We start from the raw sequence: 23479 nt of genomic DNA on the forward strand, positions 1-23479 counted from the left end.
CTAGTATACTGTAAATCCAAACAAAATGAGTGCATGTGGCCAAAATAAATTTTATACAAGAATTCTAATAACAGTTTTATGCATTATAGCCAAATGCTGGATGCAACTTAAATGACTATCAACAGGAAAATAGATAGAATAAATCGTTGCATATTTAAACAATGAAATATTACACAGCAACAATAAAGAAGGAACTACTGATACATGCAGCTATAAATTCACCATCCCCTGATCTACTCCTGTTTTCACCCAACATGGCCACATATTATCCCTGCTATGATTCCCCTATTTTCTGTATCTGTGAGCAAGTCTATTTTACAGCCCCTAAGCTGAATATTCCACCCTAGCCCAGATGATAGTACAGTAGTCCCTGCTTATGCATGGTTTCACTTTCCCCTGGTTTCAGTTACCCATGGTCAACCACATTCTAAAGAAAATATCAAATAGAAAACTCCAGGAATAAACAATTTATAAGTTTTCAATTGTGTGTCATTCTGAGTAAGATGATGAAACCTTACACTATCCTACTTCACTCCACCCCACCCACGACGGGAATTATCTCTTTGTCCAGCATCCTTGCTGTAAACGCTACCCACCCATGAGTCACTTAGTAGCCAGTTCAGTTATTAGATCAACTGCTGAGGTATTTAGTGCTTGTGTTCACGGAACCCTTATTTAACTTAATAATGGCCCATAGTGCAAGAATAGTGATACTGGTGACTTGGATATATCAAAGAGAAGCCATAAAGGGTTTCCTTTAAGTGAAAGGGTCAAAGTTCTTGACTTACAAGAGTATGTTCTCCCTCCACCAGAACACACGTTTTAACTACATAAGAAACCTGCACATCCTGCACATGTATCCCAGAACTTAAAACAAAATTAATTTTTAAAAATCACATGCTGAGGTTGCTCAGATCAACAGTAAGAAAGAAATCTGTTGGTGAAATTGTGGAGAAGGAAGAAGCAGCTTGTGCTAGTTCTGCTGTCACACTCAAACTGCAAAAGTTATGACCACAGTGTATGAAAAGTGCTTAGTTAAGATGGAAAATATTTATATTTGTGAGTAGAAGAGATGAGCAGAAATATGTTCTGATTGATGACAGCTGGATTCGGTACTATCCTCAGTTTCAGGCAACCTTGGAGCCTTGAAATGTATCCTGCATGGATAAAGGGGGACTACTGTATACATTCCAACAAACAGGCACCCATCATATTATTTCTCTAATTGGATTATTATGGAAAATTCCGTCTATGGTATCTGTCAAGTAACAGTAACTTTATATATGTTCCCTTCCTACCTCAACCTTTCCTACGTTTTCTGTTCATTTTACAACATGCCTGTATTTTAAAATACCTCGGAATTGAAAAACACAAATACTACATTTTCAAAATAATTAAATCTCACTTTTATATTTGAATAATATGAGGGATCTTCAAAAAGTTCATGCAAAATGTGTATTTTGAAAAAAACTATGCATGGATTTCAATTTTTTTGCATGAAAATAAACTCATAGTAATGTGTTATAACATGCCTGAACAGGACCCAGTTTGAAGCACTAAGAAGTATAAGACATCAGTTTGAAAAGAGCCTCTATCAAAGCAACATGAATTCTGCTAAAATTGAAGCAAGAACAAACATCAAATTTATCACAAAGTTTGGGTGGAAGAATGATGAAATCATTGATGCTTTATGAAAAGTTTATGGGGACAATGCCCCCAAAGAAATCAGCAGTTTACAAACGGATAACTCATTTTAGAAAGGGATGAGATGATGTTAAAGATGAAGCCCTCAGCAGCAGATGATCCGAATGAATTTGCAAGGAAAAAATTAATCTTGCTCATGCCCTAATTAAAGAGGACCAGTGAATAACAGCAGACATGATACCCAACACCATAGATACCACAGTTGGTTCAGCTTACACAACTCCAACTGAGAAATTCAAGTTGAGCAAACTTTCCACTTGATGGCTACCAAAACAATTACACATAGATCAGCGGCAGACAAGAAAAGAGCTTTCAATGGAAAATTTTAAACAAGTAGGATCAAGATCCTGAAGTATTTCTTCAAAGAATTGTAACATGAAATGAAACATGGCCTTACCAGTATGATTCTGAAGACAAGCACAATCAAAGCAATGGCTAGGAAAAGGTAGAAGTAACCCAGTCAAAACAAAAGCAGACTGGTCACAAGCAAAAGTCACAACAACAGTTATTTTGGGATGATCAAGACGTTTTGCTTGAGGATTTTCAGAAGGGCCAAAGGACTATATCATCTGTTTATTATGAGAGTGTTTTGAGAAAGTTACCAAAATATTACCAGAAAAATGCCTAGGACAGCTTCAGCAGAAAGTCCTTCTTCACCATAACAATGCTTCTGCCCATTTCTCAAACAAGGGCAATTTTGTGAGAGTTTTGATGGGAAATCATTAAGCACCCATCTTACAGTACTAATTTGGCTCCTTCTGACTTCTTTTTGTTTCCTAGTCCTAAAAACCCTTTAAAGAGCACCCATTTTTCTTCACTTAATAATGTAAAAGAAACATCATTGATATGGTTAAATTCCCAGGACCCTCAGTTCTTTAAATGGCTGGTATCAACACTTATAAAAGCAACTTGATTTGGGTGGAGCTTATATTAAGAAACAGTTGTTTTTTATTTTTATCTTTTATTTCCATTTTTTCCATGAACTTTTAAAAGTTCCCTCATACTAGCTCATATATACTGCTTACTATATGCCCAGCTCACTCACTCACACCCGCTCTCTATTTTTTCTCTCTCTCCACACATACACACACACACACACACACACTTTCATACATCCCCCACCTTTCACACTTATTTAATCTTCACAACAACCCTGCAATGTAGGTACTATTATTAACACCATTTCATAGGTGAGGAAATTGAGGTATAGAATGACTACGAAACTTGCCCAAGGCTATACCACTAGTAAGCATCAGAGCCAGGATACAGACAACTCAAACATACTATTCCAAACGTTTCATCCAAACTGTACAATCAAGCTACTGGGAATAAGACAGACTCTGTCACACCTGCAAAACAAGGCTATTTTTCTTTAAATAATAAATTTAAAATCCTAATTTGTCAGAAGAAGCTTTAAATATCTCATAGTAACTCCCTGAAAAGGTTTTAACTGGATTTTTAAATAATATAAATATATACAATCACAGGACAATCCTATTTTTAAAAATGTGTTGTTGGCACATCTATTCTTAAGCTATGGATACCTGTATTTATTCAGATATGCCTTTAAAACTAAAAATTCAAATAAATATCTCCACTGATTGTATTCCAGGTGCTCATAATTTATACCAATTATATTTTCTAAATATATTCTCTATTTTTTCATTATCTCAGGACACATTGTCACTAACATCCTCTTTATTCAATTTCTTTGTCACTTAGTCATTCTCTAATTCATTCATACAGTAAATACTTATTTTATACCAAGTATTCAACAAATATTTATTGAATGCCTGCTATGTTAGGTATATAAATAGGAAAGACGTTATGTAAGTTAAACTATTTCCATAAATATACCGGTTACGAAGTATTGCAGCAACCAATTCCCCTCTATGCAGATGATCCATCACCTCTAAAAGTTGGATAATGACCTGTTCAGGAGGAAAAGAAGCCAATATTTACTATGAAGATTAACACTGGAATTTTCAACTTCTGTTTTTATAATATTTTTATACTTTTCATGGTTGAATTAAAGGAAAAATATATGCCCCTGTACTTAATGTCCATATTACATCTTAAGAAAATTAAGAAATTGAATCTTATTTAAAAAACTGAAAGTAAAAATATCTATGAAATTTAATAATGAATCACTAAATATATTGACTAAATTTCATGTGAAATCAGTAACTAATGATTATCCATGGAAAAGCAACCAAGTGGAGTAGTCCTCCCTTATCCATGGTTTGGCCTTCTGCAGTTCAAAAAATATTAAACAGAGCATTCTCAAAATAAACAATTCACATGTTTTTAAATTGCACACCATTCTGAGTGGCAGGATAAAATTTCACACTATCCTGCTGCACCTCACCTGGGATGTAAATCATCCTTTTGTGCAGTGTATCCATGCTATATATGCCACTTGTCTCCTAGCCACTTAGTAGGGGTCTCAGTTATCAAAAAAACATAGTATATATAGGGTTCGGTACTCTCCACGGTTTCAGGCATCCACTGGGGGTCTTGGAACATACCACCTGCAGACAAGAGGGACTATTTATACAGGAAATTGGAATAAACTGAGAATCAGAAGACCTAAGGAGTCTGTATGAAGTTGGGTTAGACAAGAGAAGTTAGAAGGGGGGAGTTGAGGCAAATACATGCCACATAGATACACACACATAGAGACAGCACTGATTCCCATGTTACCTCAGGAACTTGGGGTCTGAGAAGACTATAAACAGGGAACACAATTTTAGAATTGGTTGCAAAAAAATATAAGCTAGAAAGGTATAGTACTTTGAAATTCCAAAGACATAAAATAGCGGATAGAAATATTTTCTTGGCCTGCACTGAATTTTTGTTTTGGTGATTATTTTTGTAGGAAAAGAGTAGGTGAGTTTTGGTAAACTCAACTATATCTAAAATATCTACATTTTAGTAATGCCGATGTATAACACTGGGAAGGTAGAATATATTTTATGTATTTATTCTATTCGTTTCAGATATATTGGGAAGCAAAATGTATATTTTACTTAAATATCTCTTGTTAATAAAATCAATTTATTACATTGGGAAAATAAAAATGCATAATACGAAATTTAGTTTATTCATAAAGTTATGTTGGCTGGGTGCAGTGGCTCATGCCTATAATCCCAGCACTTTGGGAGGCCAAGGCGAGCAGATTGCTTCAGTCCAGGAGTTTGAGACCAGCCTGGAAAATATGACAACACCCCATCTCTATAAAAATACAAAAATTAGCTGGGCATGGTGGTATGTGCCTGTAGTCCCAGCTACTCAGAGGGCTGAGGTAGAAAGATCTCTTGAGCCCAAGAGGCAGAGGTTGCAGTGAGCCAAGATCACAGAACTGCACTCCAGCCTGGGTGGTAGAGTGAGACCCTGTCTCAAAAAATAATAATAATAAAAGAAAAGAAAAAGAAAAAAAAGTTATGTGAAGATCTAAAATAATTAAGCAAGCAGGAGGAGGGATTCTTCATTGTCGTCAGCCCTCTTCCAGCCCCTGAATTTAAGGAAAAGAAATAGAAGAGGAAAAAAAACTCTATTTATTGGGTTTTCATAATTCTAAAAAGCAAATAAATCAAATGACATCATTTATGTTTATTTGTACAATCATTTTTCTGCTTATAATTCTGTTATTACAAGTAAAGAAACTGAGTAGGTTAAATGAAATTAATATTTTACACACTCTCACATGAACTGACCTTTGATTTACCTTTTCTAAAACATGTTAAAGTGATGAGAGAATTTGAGATGTTAAAATTTTTTAATTATGTTTAGACTATACAATTATTTAGAAGATGTTGAAAAGGGAAAAATCTATATCTAGATTACTACTAGAAATCTGATAATGTAAAACTAAATAACTCATGCCCTGTTTCACTAATTGCATCTAGGATGAAACATACAGGTCCTGAAATTAGGTATGCAAATTTTCTCTTAATCTCTGCTATGGTTTGAATGTGCCCCCAAAAAAGAATGTGTTGGAAACTTGACCTCAATGCAACACTGTTGGGAGGTGGGGCCTAACAGGAGGTGTTTAGCCATGGGGGCACCACCCTCATGAAGATTAATGCCATTATCATGGGAATGTGTTCCTTATAAAAGGACAAGTTCAAGTTCATCCTCCTCTTGTGTGTTCTCTCTCTCCCTCTGCCTCTTTTTGCCCTTCCAACTTCTGCCATGGGATGACACAGCAAGAAGGCCCTTGTCAGATGCCAGCCTCTTTATCTTGAACGTCCTAGCTTCCAGAACTGTGAGAAATAAATTTCTGCTCATTGTAAATCAATCTGTTATATATAAATTATAATGTACTCTGTTATAGCAGCACAAAACAGAATAACACAGTCTTCTTATTTCAACCAATCCTCCTACTGTGCCTGGATTTCTGAGTCTGGGACATTCTCATTCAGATTCTCCAGAAAATAAACTATTTGGTCTCCTGAGGAGCAGGGAGTAGGTGATAGGATATGGAACTGCAGCCACTTATCATAAAGATTTTCAACAAATAACTCATGTATCCAATCTCATGACACATTCCTGCCTTCCACAGACCAGGTACCTCCAAGTCTTAAAATATTAGGAGTTCTATGGGAAGAATTAGTTGGTTTCTCTCAGAAGTTCATGTAGAAGGAGATATTCAAGTTGAAACTTCCATTGCAATAAGTAAAAGTTAGTTTGAACCTTACATCTATCAATGCTCCTACTCCTGTTCTCTTTGTCTTATTGAGTTTTTCCATTACCTTACTCTCTTTTTCATGAAGTTAGGAAGGGAGAAGTAAACACATGTGATCAAGTTTATGTGGGATTTAACTTTAACTAAAATTTTTAGCCAGGGAACATATACAGATATATATATTTAGATATATATATATATACACATATATATTTAGTTACATATATATTTATATATTTAGTTATATATATTAGTTATATATATTTAGTTATATATATATTTAGTTATGTATATATATTTAGTTATACATATATATTTAGTTATATACATATATTTACTTTTATATATATATATATATAACTAAAATTTTTAGCCAGATCATAAATATAGACAAATATATATTTGAAAATTAGCGGAGGGAGCAAAGATGGCCGAATAGGAACAGCTCCGGTCTACAGCTCCCAGCGCCGAGTGACGCAGAAGACAGGTGATTTCTGCATTTCCATCTGAGGTACCGGGTTCATCTCAGTAGGGAGTGCCAGTCAGTGGGTGCAGGTCAGTGGGTGCGTGCACCGTGCGCGAGCCGAAGCAGGGCAAGACATTGCCTCACTCAGGAAGCACAAGGGGTCAAGGTGTTCCCTTTCCTAGTCAAAGAAAGGGGTGACAGAGGGCACCTGGAAAATCGCATCACTCCCACCCAAATACTGCGCTTTTCCGACGGGCTTAAAAAACGGTGCACCAGGAGATTATATCCAGCACCTGGCTCAGAGGGTCCTACGCCCACGGAGTCTCCTGATTGCTAGCACAGCAGTCTGAGATCAAACTGCAAGGCGGCAGCGAGGCTGGGGGAGGGGTGCCCGCCATTGCCCAGGCTTGCTTAGGTAAACAAAGCAGCCAGGAAGCTCGAACTGGGTGGAGCCCACCACAGCTCAAGGAGGCCTGCCTGCCTCTGCAGGCTCCACTTCTGGGGGCAGGGCACAGACAAACAAAAAGACAGCAGTAACCTCTACAGACTTAAATGTCCCTGTCTGACAGCTTTGAAGAGAACAGTGGTTCTCCCAGCACACAGCTGGAGATCTGAGAACGGGCAGACTGCCTCCTCAAGTGGGTCCCTGACCCCCGAGCAGCCTAACTGGGAGGCACCCCCCAGCAGGGGCAGCCTGACACCTCACAGGGCCAGGTACTCCAACAGACCTGCAGCTGAGGGTCCTATCTGTTAGAAGGAAAACTAACAAACAGAAAGGACATCCACACCACAGACCCATCTGTACATCACCATCATCAAAGACCAAAAGTAGATAAAACCACAAAGATGGGGAAAAAACAGAGCAGAAAAACTGGAAACTCTAAAAAGCAGAGCGCCTCTCCTCCTCCAAAGGAATGCAGTTCCTCACCAGCAACGGAACAAAGCTGGACGGAGAATGACTTTGACGAGTTGAGAGAAGAAGGCTTCAGATGATCAAATTACTCCGAGCTAAGGGAGGAAATTCAAACCAAAGGCAAAGAAGTTGAAAACTTTGAAAAAAATTTAGAAGAATGTATAACTAGAATAACCAATACAGAGAAGTGCTTAAAGGAGCTGATGGAGCTGACAACCAAGGCTCAAGAACTACATGAAGAATGCAGTAGCCTCAGGAGCCGATGCGATCAAATGGAAGAAAGGGTATCAGCGATGGAAGATGAAATGAATGAAATGAAGTGAGAAGGGAAGTTTAGAGAAAACAGAATAAAAAGAAATGAGCAAAGCCTCCAAGAAATGTAGGACTATGTGAAAAGACTAAATCTGCGTCTGATTGGTGTACCTGAAAGTGACGGGGAGAATGGAACCAAGTTGGAAAACACTCTGCAGGATATTACCCAGGAGAACTTCCCCAATCTAGCAAGGCAGGCCAACATTCAGATTCAGGAAATACAGAGAACGCCACAAAGATGCTCCTCAAGAAGAGCAACTCTAAGACACATAATTGTCACATTCACCAAAGTTGAAATGAAGGAAAAAATGTTAAGGGCAGCCAGAGAGAAAGGTCGGGTTACCCTCAAAGGGAAGCCCATCAGACTAACAGCGGATCTCTCGGCAGAAACTCTACAAGCCAGGAGAGTGGGAGCCAATATTCAACATTCTTAAAGAAAAGAATTTTCAACCCAGAATTTCATATCCAGCCAAACTAAGCTTCATAAGTGAAGGAGAAATAAAATACTTTACAGACAATCAAATGCTGAGAGATTTTGTCACCACCAGGCCTGCCCTAAAAGAGATCCTGAAGGAAGCTCTAAACATGGAAAGGAACAACCGGTATCAGCTGCTGCAAAATCATGCCAAAATGTAAAGACCATCGAGACTAGGAAGAAACTGCATCAACTAATGAGCAAAATAACCAGCTAACATCATAATGACAGGATCAAATTCATACATAACAATATTAACCTTAAAGGTAAATGGGCTAAATGCTCCAATTAAAAGACACAGACTGGCAAATTCGATAAAGAGTCAAGACCCATCAGTGTGCTGTATTCAGGAAACCCATCTCACGTGCAGAGACACACATAGGCTCAAAATAAAAGGATGGAGGAAGATCTACCAAGCAAATGGAAAACAAAAAAAGGCAGGGGTTGCAATCCTAGTCTCTGATAAAACAGACTTTAAACCAACAAAGATCAAAAGAGACAAAGAAGGCCATTACATAATGGTAAAGGGATCAATTCAACAAGAAGAGCTAACTATCCTAAATATATATGCACCCAATACAGGAGCACCCAGATTCATAGAGCAAGTCCTGAGTGACCTACAAAGAGACTTAGACTCCCACACATTAATAATGGGAGACTTTAACACCCCACTGTCAACATTAGACAGATCAATGAGACAGAAAGTTAACAAGGATACCCAGGAATTGAACTCAGCTCTGCACCAAGCAGACCGAATAGATATCTACAGAACTCTCCACCCCAAATCAACAGAATATACATTCTTTTCAGCACCACACCACACCTATTCCAAAATCGACCACATACTTGGAAGTAAAGCTCTCCTCAGCAAATGTAAGAGAACAGAAATTATAACAAACTATCTCTCAGACCACAGTGCAATGAAACTAGAACTCAGGATTAAGAATCTCACTCAAAACCGCTCAACTACATGGAAACTGAACAACCTGCTCCTGAATGACTACTGGGTACATAACGAAATGAAGGCAGAAATAAAGATGTTCTTTGAAACCAACAAGAACAAAGACAAAACATACCAGAATCTCTGGGACACATTCAAAGCAGTGTGTAGAGGGAAATTTATAGCACTAAATGCCCACAAGAGAAAGCAGGAAAGATCTAAAATTGACACCCTAACATCACAATTAAAAGAACTAGAAAAGCAAGAGCAAACACATTCAAACGCTAGCAGAAGGCAAGAAATAACTAAAATCAGAGCAGAACTGAAGGAAATAGAGACAAAAAAAAAAACCCTTCAAAAAATTAATGAATCCAGGAGCTGGTTTTTTGAAAGGATCAACAAAATTGATAGACCGCTAGCAAGACTATTAAAGAAAAAAAGAGAGAAGAATCAAATAGACACAATAAAAAATGATAAAGGGGATATCACCACCGATCCCACAGAAATACAGTCTACCATCAGAGAATACTACAAACACCTCTACGCAAATAAACTAGAAAATCTAGAAGAAATGGATAAATTCCTTGACACATACACTCTCCCAAGACTAAACCAGGAAGATGTTGAATCTCTGAATAGACCTATAACAGGAGCTGAAATTGTGGCAATCATCAATAGCTTACCAACCAAAAAGAGTCCAGGACCAGATGGATTCACAGCCGAATTCTACCAGAGGTACAAGGAGGAACTGGTACCATTCCTTCTGAAACTATTCCAATCAATAGAAAAAGAGGGAATCCTCCCTAACTCATTTTAGGAGGCCAGCATCATCCTGATACCAAAACCGGGCAGAGACACAACCAAAAAAGAGAATTTTAGGCCAATATCCTTGATGAACATTGATGCAAAAATCCTCAATAAAATACCGGCAAACTGAATCCAGCAGCACATCAAAAAGCTTATCCACCATGATCAAGTGGGCTTCATCCCTGGGATCCAACGCTGGTTCAATATACGCAAATCAATAAATGTAATCCAGCATATAAACAGAACCAAAGACAAAAACCACATGATTATCTCAAAAGATGCAGAAAAGGCCTTTGACAAAATTCAACAACCCTTCATGCTAAAAACTCTCAATAAATTAGGTATTGATGGGACATATCTCAAAATAATAAGAGCTATCTATGACAAACCCACAGCCAATATCATACTGAATGGGCAAAAACTGGAAGCATTCCTGTTGAAAACAGGCACAAGACAGGGATGCCCTCTCTCACCACTCCTATTCAACATAGTATTGGAAGTTCTGGCCAGCGTAATTAGGCAGGAGAAGGAAATAAAGGGTATTCAATTAGGAAAAGAGGAAGTCAAATTGTCCCTGTTTGCAGACGACATGATTGTTTATCTAGAAAACCCCATTGTCTCAGCCCAAAATCTCCTTAAGCTGATAAGCAACTTCAGCAAAGTCTCAGGATACAAAATCAATGTACAAAAATCACAAGCATTCTTATACACCAACAACAGACAAACAGAGAGCCAAATCATGAGTGAACTCCCATTCACAATTGCTTCAAAGAGAATAAAATACCTAGGAATCCAACTTACAAGGGATGTGAAGGACCTCTTCAAGGAGAACTACAAACCACTGCTCAAGGAAATAAAAGAGGATACAAACAAATGGAAGAACATTCCATGCTCATGGGTAGGAAGAATCAATATCGTGAAAATGGCCATACTGCCCAAGGTAATTTATAGATTCAATGCCATCCCCATCAAGCTACCAATGACTTTCTTCACAGAATTGGAAAAAACTACTTTAAAGTTCATATGGAACCAAAAAAGAGCCCGCATCGCCAAGGCAATCCTAAGCCAAAAGAACAAAGCTGGAGGCATCACACTACCTGACTTCAAACTATACTACAAGGCTACAGTAACCAAAACAGCATGGTACTGGTACCAAAACAGAGATATAGATCAATGGAACAGAACAGAGCCCTCAGAAATAACGCCGCATATCTACAACTATCTGATCTTTGACAAACCGGAGAAAAACAAGCAATGGGGAAAGGATTCCCTATTTAATAAATGGTGCTGGGAAAACTGGCTAGCCATATGTAGAAAGCTGAAACTGGATCCCTTCCTTACACCTTATACAAAAATCAATTCAAGATGGATTAAAGACTTAAATGTTAGACCTAAAACCATAAAAACCCTAGAAGAAAACCTAGGCATTACCATTCAGGACATAGGCATGGGCAAGGACTTCATGTCCAAAACACCAAAAGCAATGGCAACCAAAGCCAAAATTGACAAATGGGATCTAATTAAACTAAAGAGCTTCTGTACAGCAAAAGAAACTACCATCAGAGTGAACAGGCAACCTACAAATTGGGAGAAAATTTTCACAACCTACTCATCTGACAAAGGGCTAATATCCAGAATCTACAATGAACTCAAACAAATTTACAAGAAAAAAACAAACAACCCCATCAAAAAGTGGGCGAAGGACATGAACAGACACTTCTCAAAAGAAGACATTTATGCAGCCAAAAAACACATGAAAAAATGCTCGTCATCACTGGCCATCAGAGAAATGCAAATCAAAACCACAATGAGATACCATCTCACACCAGTTAGAATGGCAATCATTAAAAAGTCAGGAAACAACAGGTGCTGGAGAGGATGTGGAGAAATAGGAACACTTTTACACTGTTGGTGGGACTGTAAACTAGTTCAACCATTGTGGAAGTCAGTGTGGCGATTCCTCAGGGATCTAGAACTAGAAATACCATTTGACCCAGCCATCCCATTACTGGGTATATACCCAAAGGACTATAAATCATGCTGCTATAAAGACACATGCACACGTATGTTTATTGCGGCACTATTCACAATAGCAAAGACTTGGAAACCAACCCAAATGTCCAACAATGATAGACTGGATTAAGAAAATGTGGCACATATACACCATGGAATACTATGCAGCCATAAAAAATGATGAGTTCATGTCCTTTGTAGGGACACGCATGAAATTGGAAATCATCATTCTCAGTAAACTATCGCAAGAACAAAAAACCAAACACCGCTTATTCTCACTCATAGGTGGGAATTGAACAATGAGAACACATGGACACAGGAAGGGGAACATCACACTCTGGGGAGTGTTGTGGCGTGGGGGGCGGGGGGAGGGATAGCATTGGGAGATATACCTAATGCTAGATGACGAGTTAGTGGGTGCAATGCACCAGCATGGCACATGTATACATATGTAACTAACCTGCACATTGTGCACATGTACCCTAAAACTTAAAGTATAATAATAAGTTAAAAAAAAAGAAAAGAAAATTAGCACGGCTCCAATATGGGGATGGAAGAGAGATAGACTAGATATCTAGAGATTAGTTAAGAAAGTTCTTCTACAGTCAAGAACTGAGATAAGAGCCCAGACAAGGTCTATGAGGATAGCCAGAGTGAACTAGGACTGATTGACTAAAAGATCATGAATAGATATTACAGGGATAAGGAGATCACAAACAAAATCACAAAATCTGTTTAAATAACTGGGATGAGGATGAAGATATCAAGTGAGGTAGCATGTAGAGAATAAGGAAAAATATTGAAAAAAGGAGAACAATTGTTTGATGTACACACATTTTTGTACCATAGGACACACCAAACAGTGTCTAACAGAAAACTGAAAAGATTACATCTAGATTTAGATTGGAACTAGAAGTGTCAATGTAGGAATATTTAGCCAATTAAGTAACAAGTGAAGTGATGAGATTGGGAAATGTTACTCAAGTGAAGGCAATCAGAGCAAGATGGCTGAATAGAAGCCTCAAGTGATCATCTCTCCTGTAGGAAGACGAAATCGAACAACTATTTACACAAAAAAGAACTTTCATAACAACCAAAAATCAGGTGAATGATCACAATACCTTGTTTTAACATCAAATTAAGGAAAAAGGCCCTGAAGATTGTAGGATATACAGCCCTTAATCGCCTACACCACCACCCCTCCATCCCCTGGCAGTGGCCACATTGTGCAGAGGGAGAATCTGTGCACTAGAGGAGAGAGATTGCAGTAATGGTGGGACTTTCCATGGGAACTCAGTGCTACCCTGTCAGAGAGCAACAAGGGGAAAAACTCAGCCAACGACCATGGAGGGAGCATTTAGACTAGGCCTAGGAAGAGATAAATTGCTTATCCCAATGATTAGAACCTGAGTTCCATCAAGCCCTGCTACCATGGGCTAAAGCACTCTGGCATTCTAAATAAAGTGAGAAGGCAGTCCAGGCCACTAGGACTGCAATTCCTAGGCAAGTCCTGGTGTTATGCTGGGATCAAAGCCAGTGGATGTGGGGTGCACATGACACAGTGAGACACAAGCTGGTGCACCCAAGGGAGTGCTTGCATCAGCCCTCCCATAACCCCAGGCAGCACCGTTCACAGCTACAGGAGAGACTCCTTCCTTCCACTTGAGGACAGAAGGGAAAAAGATGATTTTGTCTTGCAACTTGCATACTAGCTTACCTACAGTAGGCTAGGACAGCAGGCACAGTTCTGAAGCCCCCATTCCAGGCCCTAGTTCCCAGATGACATTTCTACAGACACCCTGAGCAAAAAGGAAACCTGCTGCCTTGAAGGGAAGGACCCAGTCCTAAGCAGGATTAATCATCTGCTGATTAAAGGGCCCTTGGGCCCTGAAAAATCAGCAGTGGTAGTGAGGCAATACTCACTGTGGGTTTTGGGAGAGACTCATGAGCCATGCTGGCTTCACATGTGACCCAGAACATTCCTAGATGTGTTAGCTATGTGGAGAGACCACAGTGGGGTAAAGGATCAAGCAGGCTCCTACAGTCCCCAATTCCAGGCCTTGACTCCTGGACGGTATTTCTGGACCTGCCCTGGCCAGAGGGGAGCCCACTGCCCTGAAGAGAAAGACTCAGGACAGGCAGCATTCACCACAAGCTGACTGAGGAGCACTTGAGCCTTGAGTGAACATCACTGGTAGCTAGATAGTACTCATTACAGCCCTGGGGTAAGGATGGCCAAAAGGAGTGGCTCCTCTGCTTCAGGAAAGGAGGGGGAAAAGTGGGGAGGACTTTGTCTTGCAACTTGAGTGCCAGCTCAGTAACAGCAGACTACAGCACCAGGTAGATTCCTAAGGTTTCCGACTCTAGGCTTTAACTCCCAGACAGGATCTCTGGACACACCCAGGGCCAGGGAGAACTCACCATGCTGAAGGGAAGGACACAAGCCTGGCTGGATTCACCACATGCTGATTGTAGAGCACTTGGGCCTTGAATGAACATAAGCAGTAGCCAGGAAGTGGTTACCATAAGCCTTGGGCAAAACCCAGGGCTGTGCTAGCATCAGGTGGGACCCAGTGCAGTCCCAGTGGTGGTTGCCACAGAGGTGCTGGTGTCACCTCTCCCTCAGCTCTAAACAACTCAGAAAAGAGAGAGATAGAGACTCCATTTGTTTGGGGGAAATTAGGGGAAGAGAACAAGAGTCTCTGCCTGGTAATCCATAGAATTCTTCTGGATCTTAGCAAAAACAACCAAGGCAGTATCTCCAAGAGTTTGCAAGAGCCACAGCATTACGAGGTTTGAGATGCCCACTAATGAAAATATAGCCACAGTGACCAAAGACTTAGATCACAACACCCATGTCCCTTTAAATACCTGGAAAGCCTTCCCAGGAAGGATGAGTAAAAACAAGTCCACACTGCAAAGATTAAAATAAATACATAACTCTTCAATGCCCAGACACCAACGAAAATCTACAAACATCGAGACCACCCAGGAAATATGACCTCACCAAACAAACTAAATGAGGTACCAGAGACCAGTCTTAGAGAGACGGGGATATGTCACATTTCAGATGGAGAATTCAAAATAGCTGTTTTGATGAACCTCAATGAAATTAAAGATAACACGGAGAAAGAATTCAGAATCCTATCAGACGAGAGCTGAAAAATACAAATGACATACTGAAGAATGAGTCAGAGTCTCTCAACAGTAGAACTGATAAAACATGAGAAAGAATTAATGAGCTTGAATATAGGTTATTTGAAAATAGACAGAGAGACAAAAGAAAAAATAAAAAAGAATAAAGTATACTTACAATATCTAGAAAATAGTCTCAAAAGGGCAAATCTAGGAGTTATTGGCATTAAAGAAGTGGTAGATAGAGAAATGAGGATAGAAAGTTTATTCAAAGGGATAATAACAGGGAACTTCCCAAACCTAGAGAAAGATATCAATATTCAAGTATAAGAAGGTTACAGAACATCAAGTAGATTTAGCTCAAAGAAGACCACCTCAAGGCATTTAATTATCAAACTCCCAAAGGTCAAGGACAAAGAAAGGATCCTAAAGCAGCAAGAGAAAAGAAACAAATAACATACAATGGAGCTCCAATACATCTGTCAGCAGGCTTTTCAGTGGAAACCTTATAGGCCAGGAGAGAGTGACATGACATATTTAAAGTGTTGAAGGAATGCAAAAAACTTTTACCCTAGAGTAGTATATCTGGCAAAAATATCTTTCAAACATGAAGGAGAAATAAAGACCTTCCTTGACAAACAAAAGCTGAGGAATTTCATCAACACCAGATCTGTCCTAGAAGAAATGCTAAAGGGAGTTCCTCAATCTGAAAGAAAAGGATATTACTGAGCAAGACAAAATCTTCAGAAGGTACAAAACCTACTGGTAATGATAAGCACACTGAAAATCACAGAATATTATAACACAGTGAAATATAATTACAACTTTTCACAGCATAAACAGTATAACAAGATATAAATAGAAACATCAGGCCAGGCACAATGGCTCATGCCTGTAGCCCCAGTACTTTGGGGGACCAAGGTGGGTGGATCACTTGCACCCAGGAGTTCAAGACCAGTCTGGGCAACATGGCAAAACCCTGTCTCTACAAAAAACACAAAAACTAGCCAGGCATGGTGGTGCATGCCTATAGTCCCAGCTACTAGGGAGGTTGAGGTGGGTGGATCACTTAAGGCCAGGAGGTCTTGAGGCTACAGTGAGCTGAGATCACACCACTGCACTCCAGCCTGGATGACAGAGTGAGACCCTATCTCAAAAAGAAAAGAAAGAGACAACAAAAAGTTAAAAAGCTAGGGGAAGAAGTTAAAGTGTAGAGTTTTATTGGTTTTCTCTGGTTTTCTCTTGCTTATTTGTTTATTTACACATTCAGTATTAAGCCGTCAACAGTTTAAATGAGTTATAAGATATTATTTGAAAGTCTCATGGTAACCTCATATCAAAAAACATATATCAGATAGATAAAAAATTAACATATACAACCAGAGAAAATTATTTTCACTAAAGGAAGACAGGAGGGAAGGAAAGGAGGAAGAGAAGACCATAAAACAACCAGAAAACAAATAACAAAATGGCTGGAGTAAGTCCTTACAACATTGAATCTACGTGACTAAATCCTACAATCAAAAGACACAGATTGGCTGAATGGTTTTCAAAAACAAGACCCAAAGATCTGTTGCCTACAAAAAGTACACATAACCTGTAGAGACATACTTAGTTCAAAAATAAGGGAATGGAAAAAGATATTCCATGCAAATGGAAACCAAAAAAAGAGCAAGGATAGCTATATTTATATCACAAAACATATTTCAAGACAAAAACTATAAAGAGACAAAATGGCATTTTATACTGATAAAGGGGTCAAGTCGGCCAGAGGATATAAAATTGTAAACATATATGCACCTGACACTGGAGCACCTAGGCATATAGAGTAAATATTATTAGACCTAAAGAGAGCAATAGACGCCAATACAATCATAGCTGGAGACTTTAATAACCCATTTTCAGCATTGGACACATCACCTAGACTGAAAAATCAACTAAGAAACATTGGACTTAATCTGCACTATAGAACAAATGGAACTAATAGAAATTTACAGAACATTTCATCCACCAGCACAGAATACACATTCTTCTCCTCAGCATATGGATCACTTTCAAGGACAGGCCATATGTTGGGCCACAAAACAAGTATTAAAACATTCAAAAAAATTGAAGTTACATCAAGCATCTTCTCTGACCACAATAGAATATAACTAGAAATCAATAACAAGAGAAATTTTGGAAACTGTACAAACACATGAAAATTAAAATATACACTCCTGAATGATCAGTGGGTCAATGAAGAAATTTAGAAGCTGTTCTCTCACAGCAGATTTTATAAAAAGGAATTAAGAAGGAAATTCAAAAAATTCTTGAAACAAATGATAATGTAAACAAAACATACAAAACCTATAAGATACAGTGAAAGCAGTACTAAAAGGAGAGTTTATAGTTATAAATGCCTACATCAAAAAGATATAAAATTCTAATAAACAACCTAACAGTGCATCTTAGAGAAATAGAAAAAAAGCAAACCAAACCCAAACTTAGCAGAAGAAAAGAAATCATAAAGATCAGAGAAGAAATAAATGACATTGAAATGAAAAAAAAATACAAAAGATCAACAAAATGAAAAGTTGGTTTTTTGAAAAGAGAAACAAAATTGACAAACCCTGAGCCAGACAGAAAAATGAAGAAAAGACCCAAATAAATAAAATCAAAGAAGAAAAAGGAGACATTAAAACTGATACTGCAGAAATTCAAAGGATCATTACTGGCTACTATGAGCAAATACATGACAATAAATTGGAAAATGGAGAATAAATTAATAAATTTATAGACATATACAACCTAGTGAAATTGACCCATGAAAAAATCCAAAACCTGAACAGACCAATAACAAGTAATGAGATTGCAACTGTAATAAAGTGTCTCCAGCACAGGAAAGTACAGGATCAGATGGCTTCACTGATGAATTTTACCAAACCTTTCCAGAAGAAATAATGCCAATCCTACTCAAACTATTCCAAATAATGGAGGAGGAATGAATACTTCAAAACTCATTCTACCAGGCCAGTATTGCCCTGATACCAAAACCAAACAAAGACACATCACAGAAAGAAAACTATAGGCCAATATATCTGATGAACATTGATGCAAAAATCCTCCACAAAATATTAGCAAACTGAATTCAACAACACATTAAAAAGACCATTCATCAAGATCAAATGGGTTTTGCCCCAGGGATGCAAGGATGGTTCAACATACATAAATCAATCAATGTGGTATATAATATCAATAGAAGGAAGGACAAAAACCTTATGATCATTTCAATTGATAATGAAAAAGTATTTGATAAAATTCAACATCGCTTCATGATAAAAAGAAAACCCTCAAAAACCTGGGTATAAAAGGAATACACCTCACCACAATAAAGGCTGTTTATGTCAGACCCACAGCTAGTATCATATTGAATGGGAAAAAACTGAAAGCCTTTCTTCTAAGATCTGGAACAAAATATGGATGCCCACTTTCACCATTGTTATTCAACATAGTACAGGAAGTCCTAGATAGAGCAACCAGACAAGAGAAAGAAATAAAGGCTTACAAAATGGAAAGGAAGAAATCAAACTATCCTTGATTGCAGATAACATGATCTTATATTTGGAGAAACCTAAAGGCTCCACCCAAAAACTATTAGAACTGATAAATTCAGTAAAGCTGCAGGATACAAAATCAACATAAAAAATCAGTAGCATTTCTATATGTCAAAAGTGAACAATCTGAAAAAGAAACCAAGAAAGTAATCCCATTTATAATAGCCACACATAAAGGAAAATACCTAAGAATTAACCAAAGATGTTAAAGACCTCTACAATGAAAACTATAAAACACTGATGAAAAATTTAAGTGGACACAACAAAATGGAAAGATATTTCATCTTCATGGATTGGAGGAATCAATATTGCTAAAATGTCCATACGACCCAATGCTATTTACAGATTCAATGTAATCCCTATCAAAATACCAATGACATTCTTCACAGAAATAGAAATAATAATCCTAAAATTAATAAGAACCACAAAAGACCAGAATTGCCAAAGTTACTCTGAGGGAAAAAAAAAAAAAGGAAAATCAGAAGAATCACATTACCTCACCTCAAATTATACTCTAGAGCTACAGTAACCAAAACAGCATGGTGCTGGAATAAGAAAAGACACATAGACCAATGGAACAGAATAGAGAACCCAGAAATAAATCCATACATCTACAATGAACTCATTTTTTACAAAGGTGCCAAGAATATGCATTAGGGAAAGGACAGTCTCTTCAATAAATCATGCTGAGAAAACTGGGTATCCATATGCAGAAGAATGAAAGTAGACCCCTATCTCTCACCATATAGAAACATCAAATCAAAATGGATTAAAGACATAAATCTAAGACTTCAAACTATGAAACTTCTAAAAGAAAACATTGGGGAAAGACTCCAGAATATTGGTCTAGGCAAAGATTTCTTGAGCAATACCTGATAAGCACAGACAACCAAAGCAAAAATGGACAAATGGGATCACATCAAGTTAAAAAGTTTCTACACAGCAAAGAAAACAATCAACAAAATGAAGAGACAACGATAGATGGATAATTTGCATCTATTTTTTCCCACATGTAAACCATCCATCTGACAAGTGGTTAATAACCAAAATATGTAAGGAGCTCAGCAACTCTATAGAAAAAATTCTAATAATCCAATTAAGAAATGGGCAAAACAGGCTGGGTGTGGTGGCTCATGCCTGTAATCCCAGCACTTTGAGAGGCCAAGGCAGGCAGATCACAAGGTCAGATCGAGACCATCCTGGCTAACAAAGTGAAACCCTGTCTCTACTAAAAATACAAAAAAATTAGCCGGGCATGGTGGCAGGTGCCTGTAGTCTCAGTTACTAGGGAGGCTGAGGCAGGAGAATGGCGTGAACCTGGGAGGTGGAGCTTGCAGTGAACCAAGATCACGCCACTGCACTCCAGCCTGGGCAACAGAGCAAGACTCTGTCAAAAAAAAAAAAAAAGGAAGAAAAAGAAATGGGCAAACTATCTGAATAGACATTTCTCAAAAGAAGACATACATATGGCAAACAGGCCAATAAAAAGGTGGCTGATATCACTGATCATTAGAGAAATGCAAATCAAAACTACACTGAGGGCCAGACATGATGGTTCACGCCTGTAATCCCAGCACTTTGGGAGGCTGAGGCTAGTGGATCACTTGAGGTGAGGAGTTTGAGGCCAGCTGGCCAACATAATGAAAACCCATGTCTACTAAAAGTACACACAAAAAAAGTAGATGGGTGTGGTGGTGCATGCCTGTAATCTCAGCTACTCAGGAAGCTGACAAGAGAATTGCTTGAACCCGGGAGGCAGAGATTGCAGTGAGCTGAGATTGAGCCACTGCACTCCAGCTTGGGCAGCAGAGTGAGACTCTGTCTCCAAAAAATAAAAATAAAAATAAAACTACACTGAGATATCATCTCATCTCAGTTAAAATGGCTTTTATCCAAAAGACAGGCAATAACTAATGTTGGCAAGGATGTGGATAAAAGGAAACCCTTGTCCACTGTTGGTGGAATGTAAATTAGTACCACCACTATGGAGAACAGTTTGGCAATTCCTCAACAAACTAAAAATACAGCTACCATATGATCCAGCAATCCCACTGCTAATTACAAACCCCAAAGAAAGAAAATCTATGTATCAAAGAGGTATCTGCAATCCCATGTTTATTGCAGCACTATTCAATAGCCAAGATTTGGAAGCAACCTAAGTGTCCATCAACAGATGAATGGATAAAGAAGATGTAGTACATATACACAATGGAGTACTATTTAACTACAAAAAGAATGTGATCTTGTCAATTGCAACAACATGGATGGAACTGGAGGACATTGTGTTAAGTGAAATAAGCCAGGCACAGAAAGATAAACTTCACATGTTCTCACTTATTTGTGGGGGCTAAAAATTAAAATGATTGAACTCATGGAGACAGATGGTAGAATGGTGGCTACCAGAGGCTGGGAAGGGTAGTTGGGTAGGGAGAAGTGGGGATGGTTAATGAGTACAAAACTACAGTTAGATAGAATAAATAAGATCTATTATTTGATAGCACAACAGGAGCAACTATAGTTAATAACAACTTAGTTGTACATTTTAAAATAACTTAAAGAGTATAATTAGATTGCTTGTAACTCAAAGGATAAATGCTTGAGGGGATGGACACCCCATTCTCCATGATGTGCTTATTTCCCATTACATGTCTGTATCTAAACAGCTCATGTATCCCATAAATATATACACCTACTATGTGCCCACAAAAATTATAAATAAATAAAAAGCAGAAAAAGAATATATTCCCCATGAGAAGGTGGAATCCCAAAGAAATGGAAGAATACAAACTAGTAAGGAAAACAGAGAGAACGGTAGGAGGGAAACTATGAGAATTGTGAGATAAAAGCTAAAAAAGAAGAGTAGTTCAACAGCATTCAACAAATTCAAGACCAAGTAAGATACATCTACTTGATTTAACAATTATAATATGAGTGGTGACCTTTACCAAGAGCAGTTTCAATATCAGTGGGGAGAACTTTACTGCACTGGCTTGAAAAACAAAACAAAAATAAATAAATTATTTCAAGATCTTGTGAGGAATGCAAATACAGCAGGGAGTTACTCTGGGGTAAAGATGGCCTTTCAAACAAGTAAGAGAAGGGGGGATGATTGAATAAGTGATTTCAGGACAACTGGGTAGCCATTTGGTTGTGTTTATTTTTTTAAAAAAGCAGAGGTTATCCACTATTTCACTTGTTGCCCTGAAATACATTCCAGAAGGATCAAAATTTAAAGGTAACAAAATGAAGCTGAAAGAGTACCAAAAGAAAACCTAAGTGAAATTATTTATAATCATGCAGTGAAGGCAAGCAGCACCCAAATATCAGAAATCATAACAGACTATTCAATCTGATCATAGAAAAAAATTAAAACTCTGTACTTCAAATATGCCAAGGCCCTCAGGCAACTGATAAACTAGGAAAAAATAATTCATAACACACATGACAGGCAACAAAGGGCTAATAATTTTAACTTACACAAATCAGTGAAAACAATAACATATAATGGTAAAATAAGGAAATAATATAAGCAAGAAGCACATATAAAACCAATATTAGGTTGGTGTGAAAGCTATTGCAGTTTTTGCCATTAAAACTGCAATTACTTTTAAATGACAAAAACCGCAATTACTTTCGCACCAACCATAATAGAAACAGGAAACAAATAAATGCTATTTTAATTGAGGCACTGTTTTCACCTATGAATTCACACACATGTGTATGCACATGCACAACACATAAAGCCTGTTTATAGCCTTTATTGTGAGAAGGAATATGAGATGGGAGAGATGTTTACTTTTTTTGCTCAATTTATTTTGAAATAAAAAGACAAAAAGGATCTGGTAAAAAAAGAGTAAGGAGAGGCCGTGGGCTCGAAGGGAAACCAGGAAGGTGTGGTAACCCAGAAGACAAAATAAGGTGTTATATGAAGAAAAGAGTAAGCAAGTGTGTCAGATGCTGCTGAGAGATTAAGTAAGGAAGTGAGAAATGACAACTTAGTGTAGTGACAGAGAGGCAACTGGAGACCTTGTTAAGTAAGACTGGGTTGTGTGGAGTGATGGAGATGAGCTGATTAGTATGAGTTTAAGAATTAGAAGGGAGAGAGGAAATAAGTACACAACTCTTACAAGGAGTGTTCCTTTAATAGAGAGTAGAGAAATGGGTGGCAGTTGGATGAGACATAATGTACAAGTAGTTAATGTTTTGTTTTATTTTGTTTTCATAATAGGAGATACTAGAGCAGGTAAATCTGAATAGCATTACATTAGACAAAAATGTAAACTGAAGAAGTAAACAAGTACACACATGTACACACATATACATACACACTCACACACACATACACACAGATATAGAAAAAGGACAAAAATAATAAGGGAAATGATAAACACCAAATTTTGGACAGTAGTTCCCCCAGGAGAAGATAGTAGG

At 38.0% G+C, this 23479-nt stretch overlaps 1 protein-coding gene across 17 annotated transcripts in view; it reads right to left on the reverse strand.

Moving 5' to 3' along the window:
• Positions 1-23479, reverse strand: part of KLHL13 (kelch like family member 13) — a 218669-nt gene that overhangs the window by 126512 nt on the left and 68678 nt on the right. For 7 of the 17 annotated variants that reach the window (XM_016943580.3, XM_063803849.1, XM_063803859.1 and 4 more), the window contains one exon: positions 3562-3635. The exons of 5 other annotated variants lie outside the window; for them this stretch is intronic. In XM_016943580.3, the coding sequence (XP_016799069.1) occupies positions 3562-3611 (50 nt within the window). In that variant the 5' untranslated portion in view covers positions 3612-3635. Of the gene's footprint in view, positions 1-3561; positions 3636-4072; positions 4236-14738; positions 14810-23479 lie in introns of those variants that run through there. 5 more of the 17 variants (XM_063803857.1, XM_063803850.1, XM_063803854.1 and 2 more) reach the window with 3 other exon arrangements.

The sequence above is a fragment of the Pan troglodytes genome, chromosome X (genome assembly GCF_028858775.2).
Source record: "Pan troglodytes isolate AG18354 chromosome X, NHGRI_mPanTro3-v2.0_pri, whole genome shotgun sequence".
In the NCBI taxonomy this organism is placed as follows: domain Eukaryota; kingdom Metazoa; phylum Chordata; class Mammalia; order Primates; family Hominidae; genus Pan; species Pan troglodytes.